At 43.7% G+C, this 20,250-nt stretch overlaps 1 protein-coding gene across 2 annotated transcripts in view; it reads right to left on the minus strand.

Moving 5' to 3' along the window:
• The window catches only part of LOC311016554 (latent-transforming growth factor beta-binding protein 2-like), a 78,340-nt gene that overhangs the window by 22,752 nt on the left and 35,338 nt on the right, over positions 1 to 20,250 (minus strand). The window contains exons 7-18 of one of the 2 annotated variants that reach the window (XM_084014309.1): positions 19,632 to 19,909; positions 18,375 to 18,477; positions 9,505 to 9,579; positions 5,693 to 5,815; positions 5,444 to 5,608; positions 3,765 to 4,094; positions 2,970 to 2,989; positions 2,698 to 2,734; positions 2,167 to 2,235; positions 1,191 to 1,316; positions 580 to 708; positions 243 to 362 (exon numbers count right to left, since the gene is read on the minus strand). In XM_084014309.1, coding sequence (XP_083870435.1) covers positions 243 to 362; positions 580 to 708; positions 1,191 to 1,316; positions 2,167 to 2,235; positions 2,698 to 2,734; positions 2,970 to 2,989; positions 3,765 to 4,094; positions 5,444 to 5,608; positions 5,693 to 5,815; positions 9,505 to 9,579; positions 18,375 to 18,477; positions 19,632 to 19,909 — 1,575 coding nt within the window. The remainder of the gene's footprint in view (positions 1 to 242; positions 363 to 579; positions 709 to 1,190; positions 1,317 to 2,166; positions 2,236 to 2,697; positions 2,735 to 2,969; positions 2,990 to 3,764; positions 4,095 to 5,443; positions 5,609 to 5,692; positions 5,816 to 9,504; positions 9,580 to 18,374; positions 18,478 to 19,631; positions 19,910 to 20,250) is intronic. The other variant, XM_084014310.1, reaches the window with a different exon arrangement.

A 20,250-nucleotide genomic window follows, 5' to 3' on the forward strand; every position in this document is an offset into this window, starting at 1 on the left:
AATGTGCACATGCATGCAGGAGAAGAGGTGTAAGTTCACAACTGCTTCTATATACAAACACAATCCTTCTGTCACGAACAGAGCAACCTTTTCTTCCTGGCTTTGACTAGAGGAAAATCCGTGTGTTTTTGTTACTGGGCTACACATTAACTCATGGCACCAAACAAATAGGTCTGGCTAGGATTGTGCTGTTATGTGAACATTAATGCGTGCGTAGGTGCCTGTGCATGCATGCATGTCACCTTCGCATTGGCCTCTCCAAGACTTGGCGTAGCCACCGTTGCATTCACAGGTGTAAGATCCTTCTGTGTTGACGCATTTGCCGTTCTGGCATTTGTTGGGCATGCTGCACTCATTAATGTCTGCCAGTTTGAATGAAAACCAAGGAGAACGGAAAAGAAAGTGACTATTGTATTCCACAGCATTAATTACGGCAGGATGCGTTTAAAAGTTACAGCGCTGACAGACAAGAACATGTGGCGCTCTAACAGAGAGTCAGGCGGCTAAGCTAAGCCCTCGTGGTGGCTTTCGTCCATTGGAAACATTGAGTCTCTTGACGTCATTTGGGCTGTGTCTCACCTTGACAGAACTTCCTGTTCTGGGTCATCACCTGGCTGAAGCCGCTGTGGCACTGACAGGTATAGGACCCATAGCTGTTTATACAGTGGCCCTTCCCTTCACATGGGTCCTCGTCACACTCGTTCACATCTGCAATGGGAGACAGACAAAGAAGGTGAGTACAAGACATCGGATCATAACATTGCAGTTCCGTTCCCCCAGCAGAGACAATGCTTTCCAAGCCCTGACTTTGGAGCTCGTCTACTGCGCAGGCATTCCTCAGTGATGGGCCTGAGCCCAGCCGAGTAGAGCAGAGGCTGCGGCCAAGGCCTTCATCGTGAGGTAAGGGATCACAGCACCGTGGCAGCTCTTTGGATGTCCTGTTCGGTGTTGTCAGGCATCACAGAACAGGTCAACATCAACAAATGTATCCCTTTCATTTTGGCTCCCTTCATTTGTCAAAGCTTCTGTGCTATGTAATGTTTGGTGCCGCAGGATTACGTGCACACTGATAGACAGTACTGCTGGGGCCTCTGGTGTCAGCATGTGTGTGTTTGTGTGCCCCTCCTCCCGTTTGAGTGTCCCACTGTTATCCCTTTCCATCTCTCTCTCTCTCTCCCATCGTTGCTTACCAATGCAGTTGGTCTGCAGGGCGCTGAGCTTGAATCCTGGCTCGCAGAGGCAGGTGTAGCCAGTCTGCACGGGAATACATTTCCCTTGGCCACATATGGCGGGGGTGTTGGCACACTTGTCAATACCTACAAAAAGCCACAGAGATGTGCAGTCAGAAGTCAGAAGGCAGACAAGAATGTTTTGACCAGGGGTTGCATAACATTACAGGCACTGTAGAAAGTATCAAAAAAATGCATTCCACGAACACATGTTGTTTTCCATGGGAACCAGTCTTGCTGTTTTATAGGCGAGGTCCAGGATGAGAGGACAGGTTTTACAACACTGTAGTGTTCTAACAGGTGGTATGGAGCTCTTACAAAGGGATCGGGGAGAAGCAGGCCACGCACCGTAGAGCCTGACATTAGTGTTTTCCTTGTCTTTCTCTGTCCAAATGGACTGTGTCAAACAGACAGTGAACTGGGCCTGTGTGCGGTTAGGGAGAGAACCTCACTACAGTATGTCTCTCTATAGGATTACTGTAAATTCTCCTCTTCCTGTCACTCTCACTGTTGCCCTAAAAACACACTTTAGCGCTGTCGTCCACTCTTCTTCTGTTTTTCATAAATCCTGGCCTGTGTCAGCTCAGGATAGCTTCCCCTTCCAAGAGGCACACTCGGTCTTGTTTTCTCGCCCTCTCGCCCTCTGTGCAGCACGGCATCTTCAAGCCAAATTGGCTCTGAGAAAAGGGGTCAAATAAAAGCATAATACAAGCTCTCCTCGGCTTAACTCCGGGTAAGCCTGAAAAAATGTCTTGTGAGATGTGCTGCTCTCTGCCAGCAATGACTGAGAGCCTAAAAAATGAAGAGTTAAGCTCTGCGCTGCTCTTGCACACGGTCATCCTATAGGTCCATATCCACCTGTCAGTTAGGCAGCGTTGATCCAGTGTTTCAACAGCGTCCCAGTGTTTAATATGCATATTCTTAATGTATGTTTTACCTGTGACTGTGTGGGTTGCCTCTTCTGTACTGGGCCTCGGGTTGATGATGGAGGAGTCTGGAGAAGTCTCTGTGAAGAAGGATCGAGACTGAGTGTGAACACAGTGAACCACTAACACTGTGACACGTAGTAAATTCTCATTGTCTACAAGCTAAACGAGACACTGCTTGTTTTCCCAACCACTACTGCCTTAAGTTTTCACTCACTGGGCCACGATATAAAAATGATATACTCCTTCCTCCTGGCTAAAAACAGTACAATGACCAAAACAAATCAAGCAGAGTCATTGAATGAAGTCACCCTTTAGACTTGTCAATGTTTTCACTGGCATGAGGGCAGAGTGGGAATGAGACTGCCGTCGGAGTGAGCGATTTTAGAAAACACATCACGTGTCTGTGCCTGACTGAAAATTGGCCCTTCGAAATGCTAAATCAAACCACAAGAGGCATTAAAAAACAGCGTTGGCGTACTTGTTGACAGAGAGTGAGTAGTGTTGTATGATCTGTACGAATGAAGCCAAGATACAAATACCTGGATATTTCAGGGGTGAGTCAGTCACAACAGCTGGCTACAAAACAAGCAGATATTACATGTCAAAGATTTTGGTTACATTTCATCACCATATTCACGTTAATACAGTATGTTGTCGTATTCGTTAATTAGGTGTGTGCCTTTACCAAAATGTGGTCCGAATAAGTTATATAATCATAACAAACCCTCCAGCTGAGATAGCTAGAGCTATCGTTCGAAGATAAACATTTCAAAAGTATGTGCCAAAAGGTTGACGGGGAGGGAGAACTTACCGGGCTCAGAATTTCCACATCTGCAGCGAGACAGAAAGAAGAGGAAAAATGTATCAGTAGCAGAAAGTTGACATTCTGTTCACATTAACAAGTATCACTAATGGCTACACTCAAAATACACAACAGCCCATGTTCTCTTTAGGCACTTGTCTCGCAGCTTTGGAGGTCTTTATTTCTCATAAAACAAAGCTTATGGCACATTTATCGTCTAAGCCCGACAGAGAAAGTTGTATCAGAAAAGCAGCGCTGACTACCGGCCAAGGAAAAATGCAAAGACAGACAGGGAAATGGATATCTCTGATAATGAAGACAAAAATCCCTAAATATTTACAGAATTGTCTCCTCGCATAAATCAAAATGTCACAGCTTTGCCAATAAAATATCTCACAAGCATTGAATCAGGAAGATACATTTACAGAAAATCCTGAGGATTTGGGATGTATGGCCAATGTGGATTACTTGTTTGCATTGCTGCGATGCTCAGAGGGGTTTCACTTTGATGGATGGAGGACTAGAGTACTACTCTGAATATGTTCAGTGTCAGGTCAAGCATTTATTTATTTACAGAGATGAAAACATCCTGTTGAAAAAAAACTAAAAAAGCTAGTCCATTTGCATCCGGTGGAAAATAAAATCATATTGTGTATCAGCTGCCCAGCATTGTTTATACCATGGGTTGTGATAAAAAAAACACAACATACAAACATGTTTGGATAAGTCTGAGTGCTTAATATAATTTACCAACCTTAAACTCAGCTTCACGGAGATTTAATGTATCAAATATCTTAGTCTCACCTCCCGGCTGTTTAGGCGTCTCCCTGGCTGGCTGAGAGGGATGTAGAGGCTGCTGTGGAGTCAGAGGGTACCGGGGTGCTTGTGGTGTCTCAGGGTATTCTGGGTATTGGGGTACTGATGGCGTCTGTGGGTAGCTGGGATATTGTGGCCTGCTAGGCAGCGGCACCCATGGCTGGGAGGATGGAGGCTGAGGGAAAGTGGGGCTCTGCTCCTCCCATGACACTCCTGTGCTCTGGAGATCCTCTTGCTCCAGCTGTCTGAGAGAAATCTGCACATCAGAGCGTGAGTAGGTGTATCCATGACCAGCTGGGCAGATTTCCTTGAAATGGTCTGCAGTGTAGGGAACACATAGCAGGGAACAATGAGCCAGAGTGTAATTGTGCCTCATACTTCTGTCCGATATTCACAGCAATACAATAAGCCATCCGTGTAATATTGTTATGTTGAGCATGCTGTGTGCTGGGAACGAGGGGGGGGTCAGGTTCCAGGCCTTGCTGCATAACTAGCTACCTGGCAGGCCAGTGACAACTGTCACAGAGAGCTACCAGGGGATTGGGATTGGATTTGGAAAGACTGGGGGGATATCTGCACACTGAAACAGACACAGCCATGCCAGTGGGGGAAGTAGAGGATCATGTAATACAGACTGACCTTTGAACTCTTTGGTGTAGAGGCGTGTGAGTGAGAGGCTAATAGCGGATTGGCTGCCTAGATAAATGGTGGGAGACTGCACCTCTTTGTGCCGGAGTCCAACAAACCTCAACGATGGTGAATCCATTACAAGCGAGAAGCACTGTGTCCCCTACCTGACCTGAAACCAGCAACTCTACGCCAAAAGCGTCTGGAATAGAGATACTAGAAATGACAGATATGTGGTTGCTGTAAATGCAGGAAATGTGGATAAGATAGGCTACTGAATGATGGCTTTTAAGTGGAGGGAAATGGGGCTATATATGATCAGGAGCCACATCAGAGGAACTGCAGTAAATATGGAATGATAGTCAACGGGCTCCTGTTACCAAGTCACAAGTAATGGGCCTGGCTGCTTGGTTCTGAACACGGCTCTAACGTCTTGTCAGGGCATACAACAGTCAGCATCCAAAATAATCACAGGCTGTGCGTCTGTGTCCTGTGTCAGTCCGGGCACAGCAGCACCATGGAGGTCTGTGTCTGTGATATCTGATCTGTGACAATCCCCATGCATCACTGGCCAGTACAGACACTCCATAAAACCAGCCTGTTTCTCTCAGACACTTTGAAGATTAGATCAGTATGGGGAGAAAAAAAAAAAAGATGACAACTATTTCCCATGTTTCACTTGGCCAAGCTGTTAGCCGGTCTATTAGAAGGGTTTCTATCAGAGGGGTGGAGAGATAACACAAGATGAACTCCCACTATAATGCAGCCTCCAAAATATGAAAACTGTTATGTTTTTATCCTTTTTCCGGCTCCAAAAACATTGAATCATGTTGAACTGCTTCACAAGCCTGGCAAATAGCAGAATGATGACTGAGTGGTAAGTTTCCTTTGCCTGGGCTTTCACTACTATTGTTAGCCCTTGCTGAAGATGACATGTGGCGTTCTATATCTGCAAATATATTTAACTCAGCCTGTTTGTCAGCATACGGAAAACAGCAATGGAAGGGGAGAACTTGTATTCAAACTTTTGGTGACTGTACCTGATCCCGGCAAAGGACAGCGATCGCAGCCGGGTCCCCAGGCTTTGCCCACCCGACTGCAGCAGCAGATCTGTTTGGTGATGTGCTGAGCGAGTGGCAGAGAACATGTGCTTGCTGACAACGATCGGTAGCAAAATGCCCTCTGGTCAGAAACAGCCTTGTCCGCTGGGGGGAGAAGTCAATGCGGCCAAGTTATTCCAATGCAACACATGAGAGAATGGCCACAGCGTTAAATGATGTGATACTTACAGACACAGTGGCTCCTGTCAGCATCTAACATGAAGCCTGGTTTACACGTACACCTGTAGCTTCCTTTGGTGTTGAGACATTCAGCGTTCTTACAAATCCCAGGCAGCATGCACTCGTTGATGTCTGTGAAATATGTAGTACATCAGTCATTGAGTATCTAGTCCATTTTCCATTATGGAAACATCATGATGTCATGTTTTTCCCTCTGACAGATTGTTTTTGAACTCACAATAAAGCCCTGAACCAAACTTAATCCAAGTATAGATATCAGATCTGAGAGAGCCTTCATGCTCGCAGACAAGCAGAGATGGCGTAAGGCTTTAGAAATCATTCACACCTCGAAAGGTGACAAAATATTGCAATCGATCATATCAAAACCACCAGCTGCTGGGAGGTGATGAAATATAGAAACATTCAGAATTCACAATTGTATGAAAGCAAGGAGGAGTGCTGACATGAGGGGGGCGTATAATACATTTAACTACTGCAAAGCAGAATACACTCAATCAGGTACCATTTTGAAAGCAAGGCAGTATAAACCCTCGGGGCTGTGGTAAGTTCTAAACTAAAATCTGGGCAATCACACAGGAAATAGAAATTTTCAGATTATTATCTTCCTTGGGATCTTTCCTTCTCAGTGTGCAACACAGTCACGGCATTCTGTGCTTACGTCAATGACTGAAAGTCTTGAAGTGGTTTTCCCCTGAACTGTGTGCTGGAGTGATACAGCGGCCAGTGGAGTTTTCTTATTGCTCCAACACTGTCTGAGTCACTAAGCCAAATGGAGGCAAGCAAGCCAGTCAATGTGCCAGGAGCACAGGGGACTTATTTCAGGCGCTTAGTCATGCGATTGCGATCACACTGGGACCAGGCAAAGTCTGTTGTTCTACCGTGTTAAACAAAGAGTACATCATTAGGTCTTTTCCCCATTGCTTTGACTACTGCCACCACAGATTTTTCTAATTCTAATTAATCTGCTTTTGTTTTGTTGTTTTGCTTCCTGCTGTAAAACGTGAGTTTATAAGGGTTTGAGGCGGATAAATTACGTCGACTGAAGTTAATCCAAGGAATGCCTGAATGTTCTCTTCTGTTTTTTTTTCATTTGTTCCATCTCTGTTGCCCTTTGCTTTTCCATTTGTCTTTCGACTATCTCTCTTGAGCAGAACAGGTTGTGAAGCTTGCCTTATAATGCCAAGGCCTCCAGTCTCTGTTATGACAATGTAAACAAGCCTGCGTCTTTGTTAGCAAAAGTGACCTGTTTGGATGAGCAGGGATGAGTCACATACTGTGAAGACAATGACGCAGGCCACAGATGTCATGCCCGCCTGCGTTCTGATAAACACTCGCAGCGAGGAACAACAATATTCTTACACAGGTACTGTGGGAGCTTGGGTTTAGTTTAAGCAGCATGCTATCTGGTCAGAGATCAGGTCAATGTTGGGCTCAGCCTTCATCACATGGGGTCTTTAATCCATGGTTCGGTTGAGTCCCAGATTAGTGCTATTGTTACAGTCTACTGGTGGGTTGATTGGGATTGAACCTGATTTACATGACAACCTGTCATGACCAACACTAATCTCAACATCTATTTTGAATCTATGCTTGGTTGGTCTCGTTGACAAATAGACCTTGAGTGTATCCATCAGCAGCATTTTTGTGTTTTCATTATTCTCTAATGATAAAATATACATGTATCGATGACTGCAATACATCTCAGAATTTCTGTCTACTGAATTTTGTGTCAGCCAGTCTGCTGCAACCTAGCTGACCTTGGCCACTCTCTCTGGAAAAAACAATACTCGCACAAATAACAGCAACATTATTTATGGACACTGTAAAGGAAATTGGCAGCGTTATTTGCTATGTATTGGCTGTTATGGCTAAAAGGAGTACCTTGAGACTACTTTGGAAGTCTCAAACCAAACATAACTTATGAAGCCAAAATGCATCCATTCAAAAGATGTCGCAAAATACAGCCAAAGCACCATTACTGGGAAAAGTTTCATAGGCAAATTCCTGCTGTATAACCTAATAGAAAGATGTCCCAACCTGTTGCAATATTTTACCATGAGAAATTCAATGTTTTGAAACTGTTAATAGCTTGTATTACGCTGATCCAAAATATCAAAAGAGTTATGTAAGACTTCCATCATCTCTTCTTTGATGTGGCTTATGAGTAATATGACGCACTCTCGGCAACGGTTTGCCACCCACAACAGAGACCGCATTTGTCTGCTTTTCATCTAACAAGCGCAGTTACAAATAGCCAATTCAGCTGACGTGGTTTCTGAGAAGCAGCTTCTGAAGATAAGGTATCGTCTCTGAAGTCAGAGAGCAGCGCGTGGCTCTGATGGGGCGTCTTATCGTAGTGTGGACGTCACTGAAGCGTCCGGGCACAAGCACTGAATCGTGGCTATTACTGTATATGAGACAAGCTTTGATCTGTTCCAGTAAAATATGCAAACAGCTAGGAGCCCTAGTTTGGCAAACTGGGCATCATCCTAATAATAATGACAAAATCCCCCTAAAAGCAGTGTTTTGCCTGAAAATTCAAATAAGTTAGGGCAATATTGGAGCAGCAGCTGAACGGGACAGAAACTTTAAAGTGCTCCAGTAAATATTGTGGGTAACTGTCAGCTTTGCTCTATTGGAACTCAAGAAATGAGCAACTGAAAGGGAGGAACATCTTGAAACAATCACAAAAGAAAAGCGTAAATAACAGAAAGATGCATTCCCACATGTGTTGGTTTGTTGACACACTATTGGAAAATAAGTGTGTCCTTCTCCACATCTCTTTGTTTTGATGAAAATATGCTTCCCTGCGGAATCATAACCTGAAAACATTAAGGGGCTACTACTTTTGCACTATGCGGATCAGAAAACACGATGAACTCGCTCAACCCGTGGATGAGGCATGGTATAGATATCCATTGAACCGTAATGTTGTTGCACCCCATAGGCTCCAGTTAGCATTGCCCTTTGGATTATGACACCATTAATCAAGTCATTGACACAGCTCAGGTAGAATGACAGAAAAGCTACATTTTGTTATTGAGAGTATATTGTCGTTTTAAGCAGTGCATTTTTCCTGCGTCTCGCAGACGAGGTTTATTTGTCCATGTCAACTAATTCCGGTGCTGTATACTAACACCAGCAACAAATATAAATAGTCTGAATTCTCTAGTGGAAGACAGAGTTGACACCGTGGGTGGTTTTGGCTTCACGAACTACCAGCCAGCTGACAACTAAAAACCTCTGCAATAGAAGAAAATATAGTGTGTGCTCAGGAACAGTTTTACAAACAGATGGCTGAGTGAGCGAGCAGTTGTACAGGTTTTCCTCTGCTGGCATCGATGGGGAGGCTGAGCAACAAACCGGTCGGCAGCTAAAGCTCATTTCTAAATACTCAGCCACACAGAGAGCCACATTTACCATAATCGCAGCCTGTCGTACCATTCTCCACACAGAACCCGAAAGACCAATTAAAACAGCAGCCCCAGGTGCTTATTGGCTGCTGAACTCTGACCCTGTACCAAGGCTAATTGTAGTCTTGACTTGGTTCCCATAGGGGCCAGATGTACAGCAAGAAATACTTTTATAGAGGTTCCCAGGGGTCCACGTAAGCATGGGAATATATGGGCAGTACATTTTCATCAGATCCATTCCATTAAGCTATGTTTTTTTATGCCATATAAGCTATGTTTTTGTTATCGTTAAGTTACGTATTAAAATATACACTGGGTTAAATCATATGATAACATTCAGAACATATTGAACTGCGCTGGCATTTTTCACCATATTTTATTGCTTACCTTGACAGTGTGTGACATTCATCCGTTTAAAACCTTTGGAACATTCCAGTTGTCCATTTGCGATCACAGAATATGCTGCAAACAGAAAGAGAAAGCATGGCTTTAGGAGAGCAAAATGATCTAACAGTGCTGAGCCTCTCTGTCACAAAGCATTGCATTCATCGCAGAGGGAGAAGAGGAGCTCGGGTTTAGGAGGGGACCATATAACTTACAGATGTGAGCATCTTGGCAAGAGGAAAAATGAGGGGACCCACAGCTGGGCCCCATGGGATTCCAGAGTAAGTGTAAGGAAATGGATCACCATCAACCACGTTTATAACATAGCACTGCCATCCAGCACAATGTAAGGATAACACTCGACGTCATTTATAATCATATTACCTATAACTCTCCTCAACCCCAAGGGACGGATGAAGGAAGTGCTTACATCATAAATATGTTGAGGAAGCCTATGTGACAGCCCTGACCTTTATCATCAACCACATTGTGGACCTACTTAAACAAGAGACTAATACTTTATTGTGTACACTAGGAAGGACGATTGATGTACGGCTCACAAGAGGGCGATTGGCTCAAAACTTCTTCTTGCTTGTTTTGCCAAAGCAATAGAAATCATATGGTTTCTGCTTGGTGTGTACATTGGATTTTCTCAGAAGTGCTGCAGTAAATAACCCAGTGGCCATAGTGACGGAGGACTGAAAACATTATGTCATTACTCAATTGGCACACAGTCAAGTGGCAGCATGCTGCATTTAATGTACAGAGAGGTCAATGTGACTATCACATGGCATAGAAAGAAGTCTGTTTGTGTTTGAGTGTGTGTGTATCTGAGTGTTTGAGAGAGAGAGAGAGAGAGAGAGAGAGAGAGAGAGAGAGAGAGAGAGAGAGAGAGAGAGAGAGAGAGAAAGAGAGTGGTTGTGTACGAGATTCTATATGCTTCTAAACACAGACAGGGAGATTATTAGCAGCAGATCTTTCCATGACATGCTTTGTATAATGTTGAAAGGAGATGATCCAACCTCTGATTTTGGAAAGGAAAATGTGTGTTTGGGTGAGGAAATCTTTAAGAATAACAACATGTTTATTTAGACTACAATCATAAATCAAATAGCTTAAAAGACCATACCAGTGTTATTAAATGTCATTGTCCACTGACAACATCGGCCACCTAGTTTACGTAAACCTCTATGTTTACCAAAATTGCTTTATTTTTTTTTAGATATTGTGAGATCGTTTTTTTGTTTACATTTTGTCTATATTCAATAAACATTACAGAATGACCTGAGAATGTTAGTCAAGGTTAATTAAAAGTCACCTCGTCTTTAAAAGACCCCTTCTGGATCAAACTTGAGTTCGAAAATCAGCACTTGTAAGAAGATTCGGCTCAACCTCCCGCCCTTTGACAGCTCAAAGGGCGGAACCAAGTATACAGGAGGTCAACCATTGGCTGAAAGTCACACCTCATGCTTTTGTGAATTTCAGGATCAACAGTCGCACCATTACATTCATTATTTTCAACTTCTCCCAGTACGTCTTCCTCATATTCATACTCTGACATGTTGTGAAGTTGTTCTCTGATCAATATTTTCTCTAAATTGAATTGCAGATCGTAAACCAACGTTGAGCAGTATCTCATACAAGTGTCGTTTATCTTTACTGCTTCCTGGTTACAAAGTCCAATCACAGCCAGCCAGAAAACTTTTGGCCAATGGGATGCAGCCAAGGAAACATGTGTTCCTTGTGCAGACAAACAGAGAGTGTGCTTGTTATTGAGGTCGGCATACGCTGATATGAGACTCTCTTGAACTTTTATATTTATATATTACCGGCTAGCTCCTCCCGGGCCACTTAAATAAACTGGAAGCAGCCAGACATTAATAACAAGTGCACCAAGAACCTGCTTCTAGCTTGGGATGCAAACGTGATTTGTTATCAATACACACACTTTAATGGCTTACATTAGTGTTGTACAGTCATTTTAGATCAAATAAACAACGCAGTGACTTTCACAAGGTTGAATTGACTAAACCGACTCTCGTAGAAGGTTTTTACACACCATTTCAACAATTGATGACGGTGAATGGCGTTTAAAAAAGGAAGGGTATACACTGTATACACTTATGTACACAAAATGTGTTGAAGACAGAAGAATTAGACTGGTATGGTCCTTTAAAGCAATGATGGTTGAAGTTTGTTATGTCTCAACTTAGACTGGCTTTTTCAAATCATCATCATCATCAGTAAAAATCATGGCATCCAACATTTTCCCACTCACAGAAAACAGGAACAAATCATAGTGATGACAATCTTTGGGTTTACCAAAGTACGCCACTGTTTCGCCACATTGACGAAGGGTTGAAAACATAGGTGACGCACTTTTCCTGGCAGAGTGTGTTGGGCAAGGGAGAAAAATTGCCCTGTGTTTATGAGCAAAGCCCCAGAAAACCAGGTGTTGATGTGTGAGTGAAAGGGAGCTGCCTTGATGACTGACTGTGGGAAAGCAGGACCACATCAGCCTCCTACACCACGAGACATTAGAAGCAAACATATGTACGATGTTTCCAATGTATCATACAAAATCAAAATAAACCTGTGTTATTCTGCTGTTCGTTTCAGAGGCTCAGTCATCAATCTTTCAAGTTGGTAACCGGAAATAATTAAGTACTCTATGGGTTAAGGGCGAAACCTATTGGCCAAAAACTTGCAATAGGTACAGGATACCATACCATCTACTGTCAATAGTTTGTGTGATTTTCCCAGCAGTGACTGTAATGTTTGCCACATGGAGGCTTTGGGAACGCAGTCCTGGAAGCTGAGTTATGTTTTTTTCCTGCTGTGACCCAATGGACCAGGCAGGGTCAATGTACCTGAGGGTTGACAAAGCAGAAGTGGGTCAGCATGAAGGGGGCAATGGGAAAAGGGGGGAACTGTGTCAAAGCCCACGTTCCTGTCTGCCCACGTCCTCATCTTCCTCCGCACCCTCCTAATCCCCCTTTCAAAGTTTCTGAGTAATGAGCTGTTGTGGTAGGGCGATGGGCACACCCTCCTGCAGTGATGGGATCAGGAAAAGTCTGGCCTGAGTGACAGCAAGGCGCACATGCCAAGGGAAGCCCAGTGGGGGAGGTCCGGGTGTCTCAATAAAGCTTATTAGCAGGGAGGTGAGGACCTCTGCGGTCAGTAACAACATGAATCTGAGAGACAGCTCATTTCAAAACTTGGCCTGTCTCAAAATGACTCAAGAGAAAAGATTGAGATGTGTTTTCTCTCGTCTTGAGCCGCTTTAAGAACTTATTCTCTGCACTGCATAGACATTAAATAGATGTAAAGTTGGCATGTTTCCACAAATACCAGACACATTAATGGAATATGATTGTAACACTGGATGCACGGCGGTGTAGTGGGTACTGAAGCCTCACAGCGAGAGGGTCCGGGGTTCGATTCCCGGGTTGACTCTAAATTGCTCGTAGGTGTGAATGTGAGTTTGAATGGTTGTTTGTCTCTACATGTCGGCCCTGTGATAGACTGGCGATCTGTCCAGGGTGTACCCCGCCTTCGCCCAATGACAGCTGGGATCGGCTCCAGCCCCCCCGCGACCCTGAATGCAGGATAAGACGATGGATTGTAACACTTAATTTGCACATAGGATTGGATAGACAAAAAAATTGGGGGAAATTTGTTAGCAGTATATTTTAAAAACCGGTTCCTGAAACTCAGCATGCAGAGGTTGACTACAGCCTCTTACACCCAGTAAATATGGGATGAAATTTGCAGGAGGTATTTACTATAAGAAAAAGAGAGTCTTGGCTGTTTAATTTATCAATTAATTTTGTTACTATTAGAGCAACTAATAAACTGTAATTGTGGTTGAACCATAGACCACTGTATCAGCAAATCAGAAGCAAGTGTTCTGAACATTCACCTCAAGATAAAATGAAAAGCATGAAGGAATACAAATCAGTGACAACTTAGCCATGTCATTTTCATTAATTAAAAAAAAAAAACTAGAAATGAGGATTTAATGATGTATGTTCTCATGCTTGTTTTTACCGGTCAGTTGTGTAAAACATGGAGTTACACAGGCAGTGGTTTGCAAGAGTGAGCTCAAGCTGCGCATCATTAGTGTCACCCATGGTTACAAAGACTAGTCCCAGACTGCTCTGTATCCACTGAGGCTACAGACAGAAGCTACAATTGTTGTGTATCCATGTAGCCCTGTTCAACAAAAGACTTTGTCACCCCTTACTAATTTATTGTCTGTCTCTATTCAATGGTCTTGTGCATTCCACTGGCAACTGTTAAATAATATTTGCTCAAATTCCCTGACCTGAAAATGTTATTCAAATTCCTTGGAACTTCTTGGCAGTGTCCTAAATCCAATATGAAAAAATCCTTTTTTCAAACAAGAAATTCAAATTTGCTCAATGCAGGACCCTGCTGAGGGTATTCAAATGAAACGACAGCTTATGCAAAATGAGAGAGAAAGTAAAGAGAGAAGCAGGCAGGAGGCTGAGAATGGATTTATAGCCAGCTGGGTTCTTCAGCAGTACAGAAATCTTTTAATTACTAATTTGGTACAATCACTCTGTAGACCACCCAGCTCAGGGGCTGTTCCTCTATGATGAGTGAAATCTCCGGTCCATCAATCACAGGGATCAGAGCCCTTCTACAGCTTCCCCAGGGACCTGCTGGGAGGCAAACTCAGTGTTGGGCATCTCCTCCTAACTGACTCGAAAACCTGAGAACATTTGGGAGATGGAGGACGGAGGAAGGAGGGACTGATGCTGTCCATATGACGAGAACAGGAGACTGTCTTTCTTTCCACTCCACTGGGGGTCACTCCATAGGAAAACAACCAAGCCCAAAGCTAAGTCCCCTTCAGGATTCCTTCCAGCAATTTCCTTTCTGACATGACGCCATGGGACAAACTGGTGCCACCCAGTGAAAACCAGGAGCAAACGGAGCTCTTTAATCACCACGGAGGGTTTCAAATCTGTTGAGTCTCAAGACGGCAAAGCTATCTCTTCTTGGCCTTTTGGCTAATGCTTGATTGGAAAACGGGATGTCACTTTGGCACGCGCCACATTTGCCATTCTGGCATGGCCCATCACATGCTGTATAAATAATGTCTCCTTACCCGTGAAGCAAAGGCTAATCGTTTAGGAAACATGGGACTTATATCAACATCCTCCTGCTGACACAGACATACACGCAAAAAACACTGTACAAGCTATTTGCTCAATCATTAACAGTCATAGATGTATCACTGTCATATTGCTGTTTCATCCCACGGCATATGTGAAGCAATCAAAAGCTTTGATTGAGAGATGACTTTTCTGCAACAATAACTCTTTACTCAAAACATACTTTTCATTGTTCTTATTCATGAAAAGTATGTATTTTATATCTCTGTTTGTAGTTTGACAATTTTTCTTAACGCCCTGCTCCAACATGCTGATGGCGATGGAACCCGCATCAAACACATTTAAAACAGACCAACATTCCCCATAATCCCCAATTCACTGTGGAATAGTAACCACCTGGGCTAGTTCCAAAAGAAGGCATGCCATGGTACATACCCAATAAAAATGTGCTTAAATTCACTTGTATCCAATTATGAAATGAAACACAAATTTCATATCCATCTGCCTCCAACTGGGATTTATTCCTCTCAGTGGTTAGGACTGCTCAACACTGATTAGCCACACTGCTGCCCAGCTAATAGATTCCATCGTTTCTGTTGAGAAGGGATAACACTAAATCAACATCAGTGAATCAAATGCTGTCAAAGATATGTGACGTCTCCATCTAATCACCAGGAGAAGCTGCTGTGGAGCTGTTCCAATGCATCTGTTCTCTCGCTGCCTATTTCTAAGGCAAAGTCATTGCATCTTTGATTTTTCTTTGTTATTAACAAGTACTCGTGCTTGATCATTGCTAAAAAAAAAACTAAAAAAAAAGCTAATAAGCGCAGGCTGTGGCCCCTCAATGGATGTCTTGGGAATAGATGTGAGATTTGGGAGATGATGAGTTCATGTGGGAAGATCTGTGGAGCTCTGTGGGCCTGCATCTTTTTTGCCTCATTTGACTTTATTGATCCAAACCGTATGAAGAACTTTGTCCTCGTTACAAGGAGACACAGCGAGGAGCGGGGAGGTGTGGCGAAACATGCAGAAAACTCCCACAGAGATAGAGGTAGAATAGAAGGCAGGACAAAGAAAGCGATGTAGGAGAATGATATCATGATGACCTTGATGACACAGGGTGGTAGAGTTCGAGGCAGCCGAGGCTCTTGTGGGCGTGAAGGTTACTTATGGCCCTGGGGACATTAGATTTGGCTTCCTGGTAAGCCTCCTAGCCTCGTAGACGGGGAGCGTCACAGAGAGGGAAGCTGCCCAGCAATGACAGATGGGGAGACAAACGGCTTGTGGAATTCCATTAGCTGTGAAACTCACAGTGAGAGAGGGGCTGCCAGCACAATTATACAGAGTCATGCCAACACTACAGTATGGGTCAAACTCGGGCCACAGCAAATGGCCTTCAGTCGGCTTGGTGGACCTCAGATCATCCGCAGAGCTGCACAAACAAACCCATCCTGGCTTTTCAAGTAGAGAATTCCTCTCGGTTGCTGTCATGTGCTCATTTTGGGACCCGTGCAAGCAAATATCCTCCCCGATTTTTCATCCTCACTTGACTGTGTCAGGGTCACCGGTTAGCTTTTATACTAGTGGAAAAGTTATGACCTCTATATCAGATTCACTATCAGAATCCAAGACTGACAATCCTAGATTGAATCAGTTCCAAATTCAAACAAAAGTGCAGTGCTTTTTTTGTCCACGCCACCTCATCATCAGAACCAGAGGGATGAGCTGACTACCGCCTCCTCTTGTCGATCTGGATCTCATTAGGACCCAGGAATCCTCAGCATGTGACTTTTAAAAGGCTCTGGCTCCTGAAGGCTTCAGCTCCCACTGAGATGGGACGCAATGGCATTCACACACCCGGACCTCCATAACGTCAGCTCTCCTTCACACACAGAGACACAACACTCGCACACACATAATCTCATCCATTATTGTCCCAGCAGTGACATAAATTCTCGGTGTATAATAATAAATTAAAGCTATTTATATAATGTCAGCTGTGCCAAAATGTGTATAGATTCACAGCCTTCACAAGAGTGATATATTATGAGTCTATATTTGCACAAAGCATTCACTTCACTACTCTTCACTATATCAAGTAAGGCTGATGCACATATATTGACATTGATGTGAAGGCAGAATGGGCCTAGGATAAGGAAATAGAGATATTATCAAGAAAATGAAGTAGCATTGCTTCCTCTCAGTCAGCAGTGCATTTTACTCCTATAAATTGACCAATTGTAGCATTACACCCTAAATACAAACTTGCTTTCATGACATCATTATCACATACTTAACAAGAGACTATTATAAAGCTATAAGGCTTTTCTCTACACTGCAAGCAGAAAACCGACCCATTCACTGTGAAATAAAAAGCCTAGACTTCCCGGGGCTGTCGTCTCCAGGTTATATATCATTCCTGTCAAACACGTAAGAAAGCATACATCTCGGCCAGCAAGGGAGGAATGCGGCTGAAACATCTAGCAAAGTGTCTAAACTGAAAACAATAACACTCTAGAGGAATTCAAAGCATTTCTCATATTAAAGATCCCTCCAATACTTGTGGGACCTACATGACTTCATTTTGACTTCATTTTTCCTCTGTTTCATTCCCTCTGTCTTTTCTTCCCTGCCTGTGTGTGACCCTGGGCGTACAGTATGCTGCCCCCCAAAACAACCACCAGAAATGAGCGAATGGGGTATTTGCTCCGTTTCTTCCCCAAACTTCAAAGGATGGAGCAGAGGAAAACATCTGGGAGCCAAAAGAGATCATGCCGGGGACTTAGGAATCTGGCATGCCGAGGGAGATAGAGTGGGAGAGAAAAGAATGGATCGGCTTCTATGATAGATGGAGGCGACAGGGAGGGATGATGTCTGCTTCTGATTAAGGGTCTGGTCAGACATTAAACGGCACTAGGACTTTGACAGCCAACTGACATCTGTGCGCATGGTCATAATATGATTGTATGAAATGTCCCCAAGTGTCACCAAAGCTGCTTCCCATGAGGCCCTTAATAGCAAGTCCTACACCAGCACATAATCAGACCCTCCAAATACCACGCAGAGCTGTCTGGTCCAGTGAGCGTCTCCATATAGAGTGAAAGGTGTCACCACCCACCTAGCCTGCCTGGGTGCGAGCACCCAGCTGCTGTTTCTCAAACCTACCGCAACTCTGGTTGAGAAGCAGCTGAACTGTGGCTGTTCATTTCCTCTTTCATTGGCTCAATATGCCCACAGGGTGGGTGGCACTCCTACCGGGCTCTCATCTTCATGCTAAATGTGTTTTCACTTGCTTCCCGGTTTTAGTTTTATGGAAGCGAAAACAGCTTCATTCTTATAACTGGTTGCATAGGAGAGTCACACAGCCGCCTCAGAGGAGTTTAGGATTCGAATGAAGGCCTAATCCTCGGCAGTCTTGTTTAGAGGCATGATTAATGTTGTGAAAATTCAACAAGCATGAACAACTGCTGCTAAAGAATATCACAGGCATCAGTGACTATGTCTTAATATGCAGCACTATTGAAAGTAAAGCGCAGCTGGGTCTTGTTGTTTTGAAGCAATGTGAATAACAGCACAGGAATACCAAGAGATCAACATACCAAAGGCACAACAGAAAATAATACCAACAGAATTAGACCAGATTAGAAATAGATTAGATTTAAGTGTGTAATGGAACAGAGTGGAACAAAACATTGCTCAGATCTGATGGCTTTAGCCAGGAGGGCTTACCTGGTTTGGTTGGACACTTTTGGCACTTGTTCAGACCCCAGGAGGCGCCCACACTTCCACAGCAATCATCCTGTTTGGTTAGGCCTGGCAGAGGCTTGCCACACTACAACAACACACATCTGCATTAAATCTAAGAAAAAAATGTTCCGAGAATGATTGTTATTTGTTCATGCATGCTTGTTTGTCTTCTAATGTGTGTTGGTGTTGCAATGGCAGAACATTTGTAAGTGTTCGTGTCAGTGTGCGTGAGCACCTATATCCAAGGACAGAGTGAACTAGACACATCTGAGACTAGTTAGTTGAAAAGAGGACCCAAGCACTGAGTTGCAAGAACAACTGTCAACCTCTGGCATGCTAATTGTGATGACAGATTATTATCATACTTCATTTTTTTCTTACTTTAACTTTTTTGGTCAATAGCGATTTATTAAATTAAAACCAAAAACAGAGATTTCTTCTCTCTTTTGAAGAAGACCAAACTGGCATCCTGGCAGGAGAAGTGGGAAAAATACCAGCTATAGCTCTGGAGTAGTTCTATTGAAGTTCTGAAAAATCATTTTGACTGGAGGTTTTAATTTCAAAGCATTCTATGAAATCAGAGTCGAAAAATGGGAGCTGCAGATCAGCACAAACAAACTTGTTCAAGGACTAGCGTTGGCAAAAACAACTCTACTGAAAACAACTCTACTGAAGATCATTGTGTTGTTGCAACTGCAAACCTTGAGGCTAAGAGTCAAACACAGAGCCTCATCACAACCAAACAAACATGTGCTGTATTAAGCCTCAGATTACACACACTGCCACTGAAGTACTTCCCTTTCCTAACTTCTATTTCCCTGTGATGCATGTCTGTTTTGACAGATATACATTGTCCCGACCATGCTAGTACAGTAAATCTTTAGTGCGTGTCATACTGTATGCATACACCCTGAAAGCCTTCCCATTTGAACCAGAAAGGCTTCACTGGCTGAGAGAAGCCTAACTCATAACATGCCTATGTTGGAGAACTGGTGGAACATGAGATGACCAGTGTGGTCAGAGCCCATAAATCCTGGACACGACATAAATCATAGCCACAGGCCCACTTCCTGTTTGAGACAGAGAGGGTGATGGGATGGGAGCACAGTGGTACCTGTGGTAAAACAACACTTTCACTCACTGGTGTTAACACATACGATAGGCTAAGATAAGCCAGGTGGCTTACATCAGCTAGTGATGACAGCATACACGGTGTGTTTTAAAGACTTAACACAATACCTGTCCATCGACTGTTTCCTGAAAGCATCTTCCGACATGTCCGTTCTGACGGTTGTGCGGTCTGGTGTGACCGTTCCCACCGGTGTGCGGGTGACTGCTGCTATGCTCTTTGGTGGCTTCATGGCCACTAACAGGCTGGGAGCGCTGCTGGACAGAGTGAGCCCCATCTGTGGTGGCCGGTTTCTGTCCTGGCTGGACCCGAGCTACTTGGTGAATTTGGACTTCAGCATCTGGGGGGTGCTGAATGTGGACGTTCACCAAGGATGGGTGGAGGGACACTGAGGGAGAAGGGACCCACAGTTTATACAATTTAATGGATACAATACACTCAATTCACAGCAGGTGGGCCAGATATGATGCTAGGTGGCGTACTGACCTTTTCCTAATTTCACTGAAAATATATTTGATTCATGAAATTTTTCCAAAGTAAAATAGAACAAAAAATCAAATTAGACTATAAGAAACTAAGTGGAAGTGGGAAAAACCTCAGCCAAGGGATAAAAGCTGTATACAGTTTACGAGCTATCAGCTAACACACACTTAGCTTGCTTCATCACTAAGTTATGAGATCTACTTGGGGAATAAGATATGATACGACAAAACAACAACAACAACAACA

Source organism: Eutrigla gurnardus (assembly GCF_963514095.1).
Source record: "Eutrigla gurnardus genome assembly, chromosome: 7".
In the NCBI taxonomy this organism is placed as follows: Eukaryota; Metazoa; Chordata; class Actinopteri; order Perciformes; family Triglidae; genus Eutrigla; species Eutrigla gurnardus.